Genomic DNA, 15810 nt, shown 5'->3' with positions numbered 1-15810 from the left:
CTCGGTCTTCTCCGTCCTCTACTTCCTTCTACATTCATTTCCATCACTCTTCTCAACCAGTCACTTTCATCCTTCCTCAACACATGACCAAACCATCTCAACCTGTTCCTCTTCACAGCATCAATCACAGGCTCTATTCCCATCATCTTTCACAATTCATCATTTGTCTTCCTCTCTCTCAACGATACTCCGCACATCCGTCGAACCATTCGCATTTCCACCCTTTCCAACCTTCGTTGCTGCTCTACGTTCATTACCCATGTCTCGCTCCCATAAATCATAACAGTTCTCACACATGCAGCATACACCTTTCCCTTCAGCTTCAACGACACTCCCCCCCCTCATCAGCACACCACTCAGTTCCCGAAACCTCTTCCATGCACATCTCACTCGAGCAACCGTTGCCGAGTCTGATCCACCTTCTCCATTCAGCATGTCTCCGAGGTAGCAAAATGTTTTCACATCTTCCAGCTTCACGCCGTCTCCAAGATCCAACTCAACATTTCCTCCATCTGCAGCTCCCTCTGTGCACTTTGATTAAGATGATTAAGATGATGATTAAGATTAAGATTTGATTAAGATTAAGATATTAAGATTAAGATTAAGATATCTTAATCAAAGATAACTTTGATTAAGATCGTTAATTTGCATCTTTATGAATTGGCCAATTTAATGTCTCCATGCCAACTTTTTTGGGAGGGCGGGGTGGATTTTGCAAGCATTGTGCTCTGCATGACATCTTTCTTGTTTATTTATTTATAAGGCTGGAAAATAATGCCATGTAATTAATTTAGTGGCATTTCTTGGAAGTTGTATACATCAGTAATTTTGAAAGATTTCTTTTCACATTACCCGCAGTAAAACAGTTCACGAAGCACAGGAAAAGGCCATTCAGTCCATCTCGCTTCTGTTAAATCTTGCCCGTGAAACATTGTATGTGCAGTGCATGTAAAGCAGTTGTTTAACATTATTTTTTATCTTTATGTTACGGGAATTAAAAGCGTGGGGTTTTGCAATGTAGCGTAGAAAATGCACTGTTGTGATGTCTTAAATTTCAATTTGTCAATATCTGATTGCCTGTGTGCAGGGCCACGACAGATGTTTTATCAGCACCCAAGACGAAAGTGGATGAAATAATGAAGTGAGATTGTGACTGGTGCATCTGAAAAGCAACGCAAAGTGAGACCGAATAATTTTGGCTGCTTACTTTGTTGATGCACGAAGCATTCAAGGACCCCAAGTTTCGGGTTCTTCCGCAAGAGGAGGTGGTGGCCACAACGGTAGATCCTCGCTTCTGTTATTGTGGCTGTGATGGAGCCAGATTCCCATGAAGGTGTGGCGTTTAAGCGAGGTGCTCGAGACATTGCACGGGAAGTGAAGAGGCAAGCCAAGAAAAAGGTGAGCCACGGGGTGAATCGAGTCCAAGACGAGTACACGCGACGATCATACTCGCGCTTTGGAGAAGATGACGACGATGACGAAGAGAATGAGGCAAAGATAGGAGATCGCTGGCAGCCGGGTGAAGACGGAGCCAGTGATTCTGCGGAAAACTCGAGCGAGGCAACTGAGGGACACGATGAGGACGATGAGATTTATGAGGGAGAGTATCAGGGTATTCCGGGTGAATACAAGATGCATCAGGTGAGATAATCATCTCTTTACGGTGAAAGTAAGTTGGTAAGATGTGCCACTTGGTGACATGACGAACATCAATGTTACAGTTTCACAGGAGCAGATAAGGTCCTCAGTAAGCACTACCTCCAGTAGTTCTAGATTGCGGAGATAAGTTTGAGCTTTCTGATTGAGGTACTCAGTATTGAACAGAAAATGATGGGTTGGTTGGCACCATCATCCAAATGTTGGTGTGCTTGCCTCGGGATGCTGTAACCAACAGTTGGGATTGTATGTAGTCTACATTAGTAGATCACATGACAAATTGTTGTTTGAGTCGAGGCGTCACCTCTAGCTTTCGGCTGTGGAGAATAAGCTGCCACTGAGAGTTGAGGGGACAATTAATCAGGAACACCTTTTAAATTTCCACACGTAGCTCAATCCGCAGACCTATTCAGAGGGTCCTTCTCTCCAACGTTCCAAACGCTCTCGTCTATAAGCCCTGCTTTCTTTATAGTGGCAGAGGAGATGCATGGTCGATATAAATGGATGATCAGACCTCCTATTGTTATCTGGCATGCGACAAGCAAATGCAATCGCGCACCACAGAGAGGGGCATCTGTTTTGCGAATTAGCTTGGCTGTGACGTAACCCAAACATGACCCCATTAGAACAACCTGATATATGGCTCTGCTTTGGGCGGCTTTTTGTCACTTGTTACCTGATGACTGGTTTCCTTGTATAGATCTCTAGCCTGATCAATTTCGGTTAAAATAACTACTTTAAAACATAATTGAACCCACTTCATTAAATGCGGTCTCTTATTTAATTAAAATAGGAAGGTCGTGCACAATGTGGCACAAAATAACTTTGCATTACCATCGGGAAGCTTCGACAAGAAGATGTGTGTGGGGTTGTAGGTTAATTCATACTCGCCTTTTGAGCTATCCATCACATGTAGGTTCGATTCCCGACACAACCAGGCTTTATAGACTTGCCCTGGTGTTTCACAGGCAGGGCATCGATGAGTCTGCCATCCGTTTGATGCTCGGCTGGAGGCCGGACTGCCAGCATCGGTTGCTGGTGAATGTTAAAGATCCCACTGTGTCCTTCACGAAGAGTAGGCGAACTATCATTGACACCTTAGCCAAATTACAATTTACTGCTCTAACCTACAGGGGGCACCGAGCATCGACGGCACAGCTGTGCCCCCCAAAACGACGCGACCCGCAGCCATGTTGTGCACACGAAATGAGCTGATCATCCTTCCCCGAACGTAAAACACACGCACGCTTTGCGCGAGATTTGCAACGTATGAAATGCAATCAAGTTATGTAATGAAACTGCTTCTTATCAGGCTACGAACTTACTGATCAACCGTGGATAGCACCACAACATCTAGTTTTCCTCATATTGTAGTTCATGAGCAGTGCAGCCATTTGCCATGAGTTGTTGTGCTGGATTTTGTTGCTGTAATGAGAGGGAGTGAAATCTTCAAAGCAGGCACATATTTCTAATATTTCTGTGCTAATTAAATATCGATTTTTAATAAACCTCCTAATATGTGATGTCACTGCTACTTTGGGTTTCGGGGTAGCATCAGTAGCTTCTGGGAAGCATCATTGGCTGAGGGTGAGGCATCATTGGCTGCTGGGAAGCATCATTGCCTGAGGGTGTAGCATCATTAGCTGCTGGGAAGCATCATTGGCTGAGGATGTGGCATCATTGGCTGCAGGGAAGCATCATTGGCTGAGGGTGTGGCATCATTGGCTGCAGGGAAGCATTATTGGCTGCAGGGAAGCATCATTGGCTGAGGGTGTGGCATCATTGGCTGAGGGCGTAGCATCATTGGCTGAGGGTGTGGCATCATTGGCTGCAGGGAAGCATCATTGGCTGAGGGTGTGGCATCATTGGCTGCAGGGAAGCATCATTGGCTGAGGATGTGGCATCATTGGCTGAGGATGTGGCATCATTGGCTGCAGGGAAGCATCATTGGCTGAGGGTGTGGCATCATTGGCTGAGGGTGTGGCATCATTGGCTGCAAGGGAAGCATCATTAGCTGAGGGTGTCGCATCATTGGCTGCAGGGAAGCATCATTGGCTGAGGATGTGGCATCATTGGCTGAGGATGTGGCATCATTGGCTGCAGGGAAGCATCATTGGCTGAGGGTGTGGCATCATTGGCTGAGGGCGTAGCATCATTGGCTGCAGGGAAGCATCATTGGCTGAGGGTGTGGCATCATTGGCTGCAGGGTAGCATCATTGGCTGAGGGTGTGGCATCATTGGCTGCAGGGTAGCATCATTGGCTGAGGGTAGCATCATTGGCTGAGGGCGTAGCATCATTGGCTGAGGGTAGCATCATTGGCTGAGGGTGTGGCATCATTGGCTGCAGGGTAGCATCATTGGCTGAGGGTGTGGCATCATTGGCTGCAGGGTAGCATCATTGGCTGAGGATGTGGCATCATTGGCTGCAGGGTAGCATCATTGGCTAAGGGTGTGGCATCATTGGCTGCAGGGTAGCATCATTGGCTGAGGGTGTGGCATCATTGGCTGCTGGGTAGCATCATTGGCTGAGGGCGTAGCATCATTGGCTGAGGGCGTAGCATCATTGGCTGAGGGTAGCATCATTGGCTGAGGGTGTAGCATCATTGGCTGAGGGTAGCATCATTGGCTGAGGGTGTGGCATCATTGGCTGCAGGGTAGCATCATTGGCTGAGGGTGTGGCATCATTGGCTGCAGGGTAGCATCATTGGCTAAGGGTGTGGCATCATTGGCTGCAGGGTAGCATCATTGGCTGAGGGTGTGGCATCATTGGCTGCTGGGTAGCATCATTGGCTGAGGGCGTAGCATCATTGGCTGAGGGTAGCATCATTGGCTGAGGGTGTAGCATCATTGGCTGCAGGGTGGCATCATTGGCTGCAGGGTAGCATCATTGGCTGAGGGTGTGGCATCATTGGCTGCAGGGTGGCATCATTGGCTGCTGGGTAGCATCATTATGCACAACTTAGCTTTGTGTTGTCTAGTTTGGGTTTGAATCTCGACCTGAGTATAAACTGGTGCATTGCAGGCATGACCACGTGACATTGCATCACAAAGTGTGTTTGTCTCCGCCAGCCTGCATTAGCTGGTGGACGTTAAATATCCCACAGTGTCACTTCCTATTTATCGTGTGCCTGTAGAGTGCAGGGAAGGACGCATGGGACCTGAAAGTTGGGGAAGAATCTCTAACTGAAGAAGAGCAGCAGGCGCATCAGTTTGAGCTCATCCTGCAAGAGTGTGGCCACGGGCGCTTCCAGTGGAGTCTCTTTCTGACGCTGGGCCTGGCTCTCATGGCTGACGGTGTTGAGATGTTTGTCGTGGGCTTCGTCCTGCCCAGTGCTGAACAGGACATGTGTCTCTCACAGAAGAATAAGGGTTGGCTCGGTAAGCATGTTGAGACATTTAACGCCATCATGCCTCGCTCTGGCAGTTTAACCTGTCCGTTGTGTGATAATATCCTTGTCATTCGTCCTCCTATAATACATGGACGGGCTCCTCCATAAACATTTACTGCTTCAAGTGTATTTCCTGCTATTTCAGGCAATGGCATTAGGGGCACCCTGATTAATACTTATCTAGGGAACAGCGGTAGGGAAAGATTTAAGAAGAAAATAAATTGATTAAAAAAAAATAATTGAGAAAGGAGAAGAAAGAAGGCAGGAAAGAAGCTGAAAATGTGGTTAAGGGAATGGAGTAATGGGTGGAAAAGGGACATTATTTAGAAGAAATTATATTTCAGGTATGAATGAGAGAGGACTTTTGAGGAGCATGGATGGATGAGGTTTTCCTCTTCTATTTTATTTTTTTTACAAGATCATGGCTCATGGTAGAATTCAGCGACAAAGATTATGAATCGATAGTGGAGCAGCAGGATAACAGCTGGACACAAGCAAATAAATAAATAAATGAACAGGAAGTGAGGACACAGAGAGCAGGAGGAAACGCTGCGACCTGAAAGCAACAGGGCTGGGTTATAATTAAGGAAGATTTACTTTCTAATCCCCAACATGTCTTATGTCACATTAGGCCGGAGGGTTAATTGTAGCAATAAAAATTGTAAGGGTCGGGCAGGGGTTGTGGGGGCGGTGAGGTGATATGACATGGCAGTTCACCATGTGTTGGGAAGGACTGGAAGGAAGAGTGGGATAGTACAACCTTTGGAAGGTAGTTCTACAGGCAAGAGAAGCAAGAAACGGAAGAGTTGTGGTGTGCAGTCAGCCTTGATTTTGAAAAAAAGATTATTAGGAGGGAATTACTGGAAGAACACACACATCCTGGAGTTGCTCAGGAGGGTCGGATGATTGAGAAAGCAGAGGGAGCGAGAATGAAGGAGAGGTTGATTAATAAAGAAAACTGAGGCTGCGACCTCTGTGCGATGTGAGAGCACCAGAACTTGGGATTCTGTCTTATTCTGGGAGATTCCGATAATGTTGACAGCTTTAGATTACATATAATCCAGGAGAGACCGATTTAATGCTGGAGCACAGTATTCCATGGGTAGAACAGTATTCTATTTTGCTCCAGAAAAAGGTCTTGTACACTGAGTATCTCTGATGTTTCAAGAAAAGACTGGGAACATCCGAGGATGCCAGTCTGCAGCTAACCTTGGAGGTAGCTTTGCTATATGGTCTGCCAATGTGAGGTTATGGCTGATGGTGAGGTTGACATGTTCATTATCTTCCAGTGTGTTATCATATAAATAAATATGTGAGTTCATTTGATAATCCTTCCAGAGCGACAGGGTGAGACTGTGAGATTTAGCAGGATTGAAAGATATGTTCCATTTATCCAAGGGGAACCTAATTAAATCATCTCCACATCAGTGGAGGATAACACAGCTGCTTTATACCACAGTTGAATGACACACAGCTGCTCAGTGGGATGGAATATTGTATGACGCAATGCAAAGTCGTCTGCAAAAAGGAATCGAGGGTTTTCCAGAGTATCATAGAGATCATTATATGCAGATGAGGAATGAGACTGGGCCAAAGACATTGGTGTGAGGTGCTCCAGCCTCTGCCTGGGAAAGGAGAGAAGAGGCATCGACTGCATGAGTAGAGGGAGTCAGCAATCCAGGAATGAAGATGATCTAATATTCCACATGGAGAGAACTTGGCAAGCTAAGCAGAATGCCATGCTGTGTCGAATGCCCGAGATATGCCCAAGGAGACAGTCCTGACTGGCCTCTTGTTTGAAGCGGTCCTGATTTAGGTCCTCCATCCATTCCCGACCGAGAGAGCAGCTTTACAGAGAGAGTCACTCCGTACGGATTATCATTGACCTCACTCCGCTCACGAATCACAGAAGTAAATTCTCGTGCGTGTTAAATTATATGAATAAAAGACACACCTGCATATATTGCTAAATTTGCTTTTTGTTGTTGTTATAAAAAACAGCTTTCACAGTTAAAAATAACAGCAGGCATTCGATTTTAATATGATTCTTAAGAAATACAATATACAGAAGATATATACATATATATACCTGCCATTTTTTAAACTTCTGAAAATAACAATAGCTTGGCCGACCTGGGACCCACATAGGGCCCAGTTCAAAGCCCACTCAAATCCCAAGTCCAGTTCAGCCCACCTAACCAACGAAAACCCATGTGGGCCCCAGCTGGGCTTGCAATATGGGATATTGCATGGAGGGCAAGGACTTTAGGGGTCATCAATGTGTATATTTTTACATGGGTTTACAAGAACATTTGTAGATGATGCACAAATCAAAATAGTACTGTTAATCGAATTTTAACATTGAATCTCAGCATGATGAGCAAAGTGCTCATATGGGAATACCATACTGGCCAACTCAAGAATGGAATACAGTTGGGAAGGGGTTGGAGGGATCAAAGTTTTCACTATTTTGTGTTAGAATTATGTACGTTGGCTCTTATTGGAAATGTATGCTGCAGTCTTATCCAACTTTCATGGACAGTTGTTGTTTATTTGTGTATAAACAAGTAAATAAAATTATAGTAACTTTCAGGTGTCAAAGTGAGAAGGTTTGAGACCAAAATTATATTTACAACACAGTAGAGCACTTTCCCACAAGTAGAAAATAGACCTGGACCATCCATAATTAATCGAAAATAATTTCACTATTTAATTTTATTGGTCCAAGTCGACCCTTGTCAGACAAAACCTTTACCTGCATTTACAGCCTGGGCTATTGCTACCTGCAGCTTACCAAACTGAAAGCAGTGGGTTATGACCTCATTTATAAGCCAGCGGTTGTTTCTTTCGATAAGAAACAAATTTGTTGGAAGATTGGATATGCTATCCACAGCCAAATACTCCATGCTTTTGTTTCCCGAAATTGGGTCCACTGATTGGAGTGAGCTTTACCAATTTGAACTAGCTGACTCTGCTTCGAGAATCTTTCTATCTTCAGCAGAATCTATAACTTCCATTTCCCACTTATCATCAAAACAATTGGCGAACCCAAAAATAAACGAACCCTGGATATCACAATCAATCATAACTTCGTGCAATTACAAAAAAGAGGCTGTGGAAGCATTTTCTACAAAACCCAATATCAGCAAACTAACGCAAATACAACAATTTCCCCAATCGGCTTAGTGCAATGATCCGTTTTGTTTCTCAAAGAAACATTACTACCCTAAAAGGTTGGATCCTAATAAAAACAAATATTAACTAGAATGGCATACGGTAGAGAGCATACCTTCGCCAGGCTCAACAGTTTACATTATGTATCCCACTGATAGACCACATCTGGATTCGGACCTGAAACCAAATCGAATCGACGTGTTCTTTTCACCTACCCAACTCATCCACCAAGTTTTGCAATAATCCTTCCAGAACTTTTTGAAATATTGTGCTACATATAGTTTTTGGCCCTATCACAAATTTGGTGAAGAATCACTTCAATTTTTTTTTTATTCTCATATCCAGATCCGTATTCAGATCTTCACCAAAATCGAATCGATTCGTCCTTGTCACATATCCAAGCTGTCCACCAAGTTTCGTCCAAATCCGTCCATAACTTTTTGAGATATCGTGCTACAAATCGGTTTTAGCCCATCACTCAATGTTGAAGAATTACCGAAAAAAATCTCTGATCCTGATCTGAATTCAAATCTTCACCAAAATCGAATCAATTCTTCCTTATCACACACCCAACCTATCCACTAGTTTTCGTTTGAATTCGTCCACAACTTTTTGAGATATCGTGCTGTATATCATCTTTTGCCTTATTTCTCAATGGTGAAGAATCACTTAAGATTTTCTGCGATGCAGATCCTGATCCGGATCTTCACCAAAATCTAATCATTTCGTCCGTGTCACACACCCAACCTCTCCACCAAATTTCATCTGAATCCATCCACAATTTTTTGAGATATCCTGTTCATAAACAGACAAACAAACAAACAGACAGGGGTGAAAACATAACCTCCATCCACATTCGGTGGCGGAGGTAATAATACATGACGTGAAATTAATAACCTCTTTGGTAAGACCAATAAGGATGATTATCCTAATGATTTTTTGGATTGACAGCAGGTTATCTCATACTCTGCAGACAATTCTGATTCCTTCAATTTCTTGTTTACCAACATTGGCTCTTGCTTAGCCAATAGCAAATAGCTTAGCCAAATTGGCTCTTGCTTAGCCAATAGCAAATAGCAAATAGCTTAGCCAAATTGGCTCTTGCTTAGCCAATAGCATTCCACCTACTAACAAACTTTTTGGCTCTTGCTTAGCCAATAGCAAATAGCTTAGCCAAATTGGCTCTTGCTTAGCCAATAGCATTTGTTACGGATTCGTCACTTCTGTTGTTGTGGTTTGTGGTTGTGGGGTTGTCCCCTGTAAACATTTTTGATTCCATGTATTATTATTGTTGTCGTTTGAGGGAAATAGAAATTATTATTTTCAAAAGGTACAAAAAAGTTAATGTTTTAAATGAAACCGGAACCGGAAGCCGACGAAGAGGAAGAGGAGAGAAAAGAAGGCAGAGCGAGTGAGTCGGGGAAGAAGCATAGTTGCTTTGCGGTCTGGAGCGAACGTTGGCGAGCAAGAGTCACGAGTGAACTTTGGGTTTCCCAGGAAAGGGATTCCTGCGACAGAGTTGTTATCGCTGTGACAGATCAACCTGCGTGTCAGGTTTTGCGGTCGATTCCGAAGAGAATCGTTGGACTGCCGTTACGTCTCGAGAACGGGCAGTCGGCCATTTTGACTCGCGCGCTTTGCGCATCGCGCAAGGTCTTTGCTTCACTTCAGCCGTTTTCACCCCTTTCAGACGTATCTGGTGTGTGTGTGTGCAACGTGGCTTTTGAAGGTTAATTTGCGGTTCGCCGACTGTGAGCCGTGGAATGTCCATACCCGAGGGTGTGATTTCCCAGTCGCCTGGAGGGCGCCTTTGGATTTCCCAGTCGCCTGGAGGGCGCCTTTGCGCAGCTTTGGCAGCAGGAATGTAACTGCCAACCCAACGGGATTCTGGTCTCGATTGTACATTGATCTGATGATCGCTGGAGCGGATCGACCTTGGCTTGAAGCCGGGATCGACTTTGGCTTGAAACCGGAATAAACTTGGGCTTGATGCCGGAATAGAGACATTGGGGAATGTTCTTGTTTCACTCACTTGGAGCACAGTGAGTTATACGTATATTACGAAACTGATGGTACCATCATAGGATATATTGATTGTACTTTTGATTACTATTATTGTTGTACTGTTATTCTTGTGTGATCTTAATACAATATTTGTTTGTGAGTAACAATTGGTGTGGTTTCACCATTGATCTTTGACATACGGAATAACACATTTTTCTGCCGTGAATCCTCTCGGGGCTCGGAGGTACACCGTGACCAGGGGGTCAGGGAGGAGCACGTAACATAGCCAATAGCAAATGGCAAATAGCTTAGCCAAATTGGCTCTTGCTTAACCAATAGCAAATAGCTTAGCCAAATTGGCTCTTGCTAAGCTAATAGCATTCCACCTACGAACAAACTTTTTGGCTCTTGCTTAGCCAATAGCAAATAGCAAATAGCAAATAGCTTAGCCAAATTGGCTCTTGCTTAGCCAATAGCAAATAGCAAATAGCTTAGCCAAATTGGCTCTTGCTTAGCCAATAGCATTCTACCTACTAACAAACTTTTTGGCTCTTGCTTAGCCAATAGCAAATAGCAAATAGCTTCGCCAAATTGGCTCTTGCTTAGCCAATAATTCATTTCATTCATTCATTCATTAGCCAATAGCAAATAGCAAATAGCTTAGCCAAATTGGCTCTTGCTTAGCCAACAGCAAATAGCAAGGCCAAATTGGCTCTTGCTTAGCCAATAACATTCCACCTACCAACAAACCTTTTGGCTCTTGCTTAGCCAATAGCAAATAGCTTAGCCAAATTGGCTCTTGCTTAGCCAATAGCATTCCACCTACTAACAAACTTTTTGGCTCTTGCTTAGCGAATAGCAAATAGCAAATAGCTTAGCCAAATTGGCTCTTGCTTAGCCAATAGCAAATAGCAAATAGCTTAGCCAAATTGGCTCTTGCTTAGCCAATAGCATTCCACCTACTAACAAACTTTTTGGCTCTTGCTTAGCCAATAGCAAATAGCAAATAGCTTCGCCAAATTGGCTCTTGCTTAGCCAATAATTCATTTCATTCATTCATTCATTAGCCAATAGCAAATAGCTTAGCCAAATTGGCTCTTGCTCAGCCAACAGCAAATAGCAAATAGCTTAGCCAAATTGGCTCTTGCTTAGCCAATAGAAATAGCTTAGCCAATAGCATTCCACGTACTAACAAGCTTTTTGGCTCTTGCTTAACCAATAGCAAATAGCAAATAGCTTAGCCAAATTGGCTCTTGCTTAGCCAATAGCAAATAGCTTAGCCAAATTGGCTCTTGCTTAGCTGTTACGGATTCGTCACTTCCGTTGTGGTGGTTTTCATCCACTGTAAACATTTTTGATTCCATGTATTATTATTGTTGTCATCTAAAGGGAATAGATATTTCTATACTGAAACGCAAAAGAAACTTACCACCTTTGAAACCTTTAAATATCAACAATAACACTGCGTGTAGTAAATGTGTGAACTTATTTGTGGACAATAGTGTCCTCACTGTCAGACAAAACGGTCACGGATGGTCACTTGAACCTTCAATGGTCACTTCATAGCACAGCTGTTGAACAGCCGTTTTGACTGTCAGTGATTAGCCAAGGGGTACGGGATGATTTTAATGAGCTGCAAGTGATGTCTTGATATTGGCTTTGAAAAGGCCAGTGCAAAATGGGCATTTCAATCAACATGCCACGATTGTCAAGGGATCAACGGCAGCGTGCCCTGGGCATGCTGCAAGGCGGACTGAGCTACCGTTAGGTGGCACCTCGCCTTGGCTGTTCACACCAGACGATATCGGCCTTGGTGGACAGAGACACCCTCCACAACTCTGCAGATGACAGACCTCGATCAGGGAGGCCAAGAGTCACCACTGCAAGGCAGGACAGGTAGATGGTCCGAAGTCACCTGCGGGATCGATTCCGTCCAGCATCCGCACTGCGGCAGAAACTCCGGGGCATGCAAACCCACGGATCTCCAATGATACTGCACGAAGATGACTGCATGACTATGGTCTGACTGCCAGAAGACCATACAGAGGCCCCGTGATGACGGCTGCCCATCGCCGCAACCGACAGAGATGGTGCCAGCAGCATCAGCGGTGGACCTTGGTGCAGTGGAACGAGGTCGCTTTCAGCGATGAGTCAAGGTTCTGTGTGGACAGTCCTGATGGGCGTGAGCGTGTCTGGAGAAGAACTGGCGAGCGATATGCCGATTGTTGCGTGCGTCAAGCCAACAGGTGGGGTGGCCCAAGTGTGATGGTGTGGGCCGCTATATCAGGCCGGTACAGGACGCCACTGGTGGTTGTGGATGGGAATCTTAACGCCCAGCGGTATGTGGATAACATCCTGCGACCTCATCTGCTGCCATTCCTGCTAGACCACCCAGAACTGAGAACCTTTCAGCATGACAATGCTCGTCCCCATGCTGCTCGCTTTACCACTGCATTTCTCCAAGGCGAGAACATCAACACCATGCAGTGGCCTGCGCTCTCCCCTGACCTGAATCCCATAGAGCACCTGTGGGATGAGCTTGGGAGACGCGTAGTTGGCAGGGCCAGGACACGGGCAGAGCTGCTTCAGACATTGAGGACTGAGTGGGACAGAATCCAGCAGCAATCCATCCAAAGACTGGTAGGCAGTATACGCCGACGATGCACTGCCTGTATCCAAAACAATGGTGGCCACACACGCTATTGAAAGGGGACTGACATTGCACCCTGTGCTGTTCTGTACTGTAGAACAAACTGATGAGATGGTGTATCTTGGTCAAAAACTTGACATGTCATCAATAAAATTCCAATATTTCAATTAGCAATTGTTGATTCTGTTACGTGGTCCCCTCGGTGAATACCTGGTCTCAGTGACCCCCGGACCGTGAGAGGAACTTCGCCAGAAAGCTGTATTATATATGCGCTTTCGCCACGCAAGCCATATGAATTTCACCCAAGAGACAACTGACGTTCAAGGATATATTTCAATGGTAATGATACCAAACAATTTCAATGACACAACCATCAACAATATTTCAAGGACACAACCACGGAGATTTTCCCCGAGCAATCAACCATACATAATCATCACCAATTCCCAATTCACAATCAATTCCCTATGATTAAGATGGCCATCTTATACATGTGTGTCCCGGTGAGTACTCACACCCCCTTTCGGTCTCTGCTCCTCACAATGTCTCTGGGCCCCTCCTGACCAAGATACTGCTACTGGTCGGCATCTCCGCACTCGGGCGGTTGAACGAACCCCGGGTGGACGTTTCTCCACCGGGCAGGTATCGTACCAGGCACCGTGGCTGCAGCCCCTCGTTGCCACGCGGAGCGGGTACGGTAGAGCAAGCCAAACCCCACGCCGCTTGCAAGGCGCGTTAGGCCCCAACGTGCGACCCGCACGCGTCTGTTTGGACGGTGCCGCGAACGATTCCAGACGCGGGGTCGATGCATGGCCCCACGTCAACTTGACGTCTCCACCGGGCAGGTACTCCCCGGGAATTCCTCTCGCCAGACAGGCTTCGGAACGCCGCTTTTTCACGCAGTGCAAGGTCGATACCACCTTTTGTCGGAGCGGGCGAGGAAGAAGAAACCTCGTCCTTTTCCTCGTGTCTTTTCCTCTCCCGTTTCCGGTCACTTCCGTTTCCGGCCACTTCCGTTTCCGGCCACTCCCTCAGAAGGGCTCCTGCCCCTCCAACCACAACAACTACACAACAACTTAATATACTACCCACGGATAAGCAAAGACCTGAATGGTAATTCACATACATTCACATAAATATGTAACACTCCCCCCCTTCAAGAAAGAAAGTTTGAACCCAGCGAAAACTTTCGTTGCCGGCCAATTTGGAGAAACAAACCAGATAACTCAACCCCTCCAGATTACTCCCTCTGGACTAAGTACCAACAACGACATTGTCCCTGCCAAATCACACTCCATCTCATGACCCTCTGACTTTGACCGTCAGTTTCTTGGGAATGAAGGTTAAGGGGTTGATCAAAGATCCAAAGTTAGGCAACTCGATAGCACTTTTTCCGGGAGGCCAAGCCGAGTATTCACGACATGGATGCCTTTAGGAACGTGGAGTTCACGGTTAGTCCGTGCAGGAAAGTTCTCTACATGGGCGCCTTGAGGAACGTGGAGTTCACGGTTAGTCCGTGCATGAAAGTTCACTACATGGACGCCTTTAGGAACGGCGTTCACGGTTAATTCGTGTAGGAATCTTGGCTCGGCGGCTCCGCCGCCTTCAGTGCTTCAACTTCTCAGAACTTCCCTAATAATTATGGTGGGACCACTTGTCCCTGTAGTCCCATGAATAGCGGTCTCCTTCTCGGCCACTACTTTGACAATCCTTCCTTCGGGAGCTGCTGTAACTCAGGGAGCCTCCATAATAATATTGATTGCGGCCACCACCAAAACTACCGCCCAGTTGTCCTCTCCTGTAGACCTCTCGACGCCTACGAAATGCCTTCCCTACTGTTATGGTCCGACCCTCCAAATCCTTGCCATTCCAATTCTTCTCTGCCTCTCTGGCGTCTTTTGTGCTGGCAAACGTGACAAAGCCGAACCCTCTTGACTGTTGCGTTTCCCAGTCTCTTACCAACCGCACTTCCACCAGCGGCCCATATCTGTTGAAGACAGAGGTCAGAACTTCTTCCTCTGTTTTGAAGTTCAGTCCCCCTACAAATAACTTGGCACTTTTGTCGCCATCCCGAGTTGGTGTGGTGTTATTTTCCCTGCTGGGCTCTTTACCAACCCTCTGGTTACCATAAACTTGACCCCCGGCCAAATCATTCCCGATAACCACAGATACACCCTCTACAGGAAGCGTGGCTTGTAAACCGACGGTGACCGGTCCTGACACCAAATCGGACTCCAACTGGATGACCTGAAGGGGAGCACTAACACCGCCCCCGATCCCCTGTAAACGCACCCTATCCCCCGTTGCCGTCTCCTCGGACCATGGCAAAATGCCTTCAAGCATTAAAGATTGATGGGCCCCTGTGTCCCTCAATATCCTAACCGGTCTCCGGTTAGTCGAGGCTCCATCCAGTGACACAAACCCCTCTGAAATAAATGGTTGGTAACCCTTTTGATGGCGATTTCTTACGCTAGCCATCGCATTCGGAGTTGTAATAGTCGGACTCCGCTCTGGGTTGTCCCTTTTCATGAGGTAACAACTGGACATCAAGTGTCCAGGTTTCTTGCAAAACGCGCAAGTAGGTCCGGAGGAAAAACTCGGGGTCTGCCTCGGGCCCCCCGAACTATAAGTTGGTCTTGGGCCCGCATCCCTCTGATTTCGAACCGGTGGGGTATCATAGTTGTCCCCATAATCATCTCGAAGCCGCCGCCATGTATGGTCGTTCTCCGCACCTGCTGTTCCCCACCTCCCCTGCGGAGATCTAGGCGAGGAGTTAGGTTCGCGGACCCCTATTCGGTGGGTTAAGGCATAATCATCTGCCATGGTGGCTGCGTCCCACAACTTTGGTACCTTCTTTTCCTGCAGGTACACTTTGATGTCCTCGTGGACACACTGCTGGAATTCCTCCACCAGGATCAAGTCCCGCAATGTCTCGAA

General features: G+C 46.1%; 1 protein-coding gene across 1 annotated transcript in view; it reads left to right on the top strand.

The window, feature by feature from the left end:
* Positions 1–1311: 1311 nt before the first annotated feature.
* The window catches only part of SV2C (synaptic vesicle glycoprotein 2C), a 128111-nt gene continuing 113612 nt past the window's right edge, over positions 1312–15810 (top strand). The window contains exons 1-2 of the mRNA XM_078781858.1: positions 1312–1641; positions 4791–5034. Coding sequence (XP_078637984.1) covers positions 1312–1641; positions 4791–5034 — 574 coding nt within the window. The remainder of the gene's footprint in view (positions 1642–4790; positions 5035–15810) is intronic.

Source organism: Myxine glutinosa, chromosome 7 (genome assembly GCF_964187855.1).
Source record: "Myxine glutinosa chromosome 7, kmMyxGlut1.1, whole genome shotgun sequence".
Lineage (NCBI taxonomy): Eukaryota > Metazoa > Chordata > Myxini > Myxiniformes > Myxinidae > Myxine > Myxine glutinosa.
Note: the sequence above shows the minus strand (reverse complement) of the source record. Positions and strands in the feature narration are given on the sequence as shown.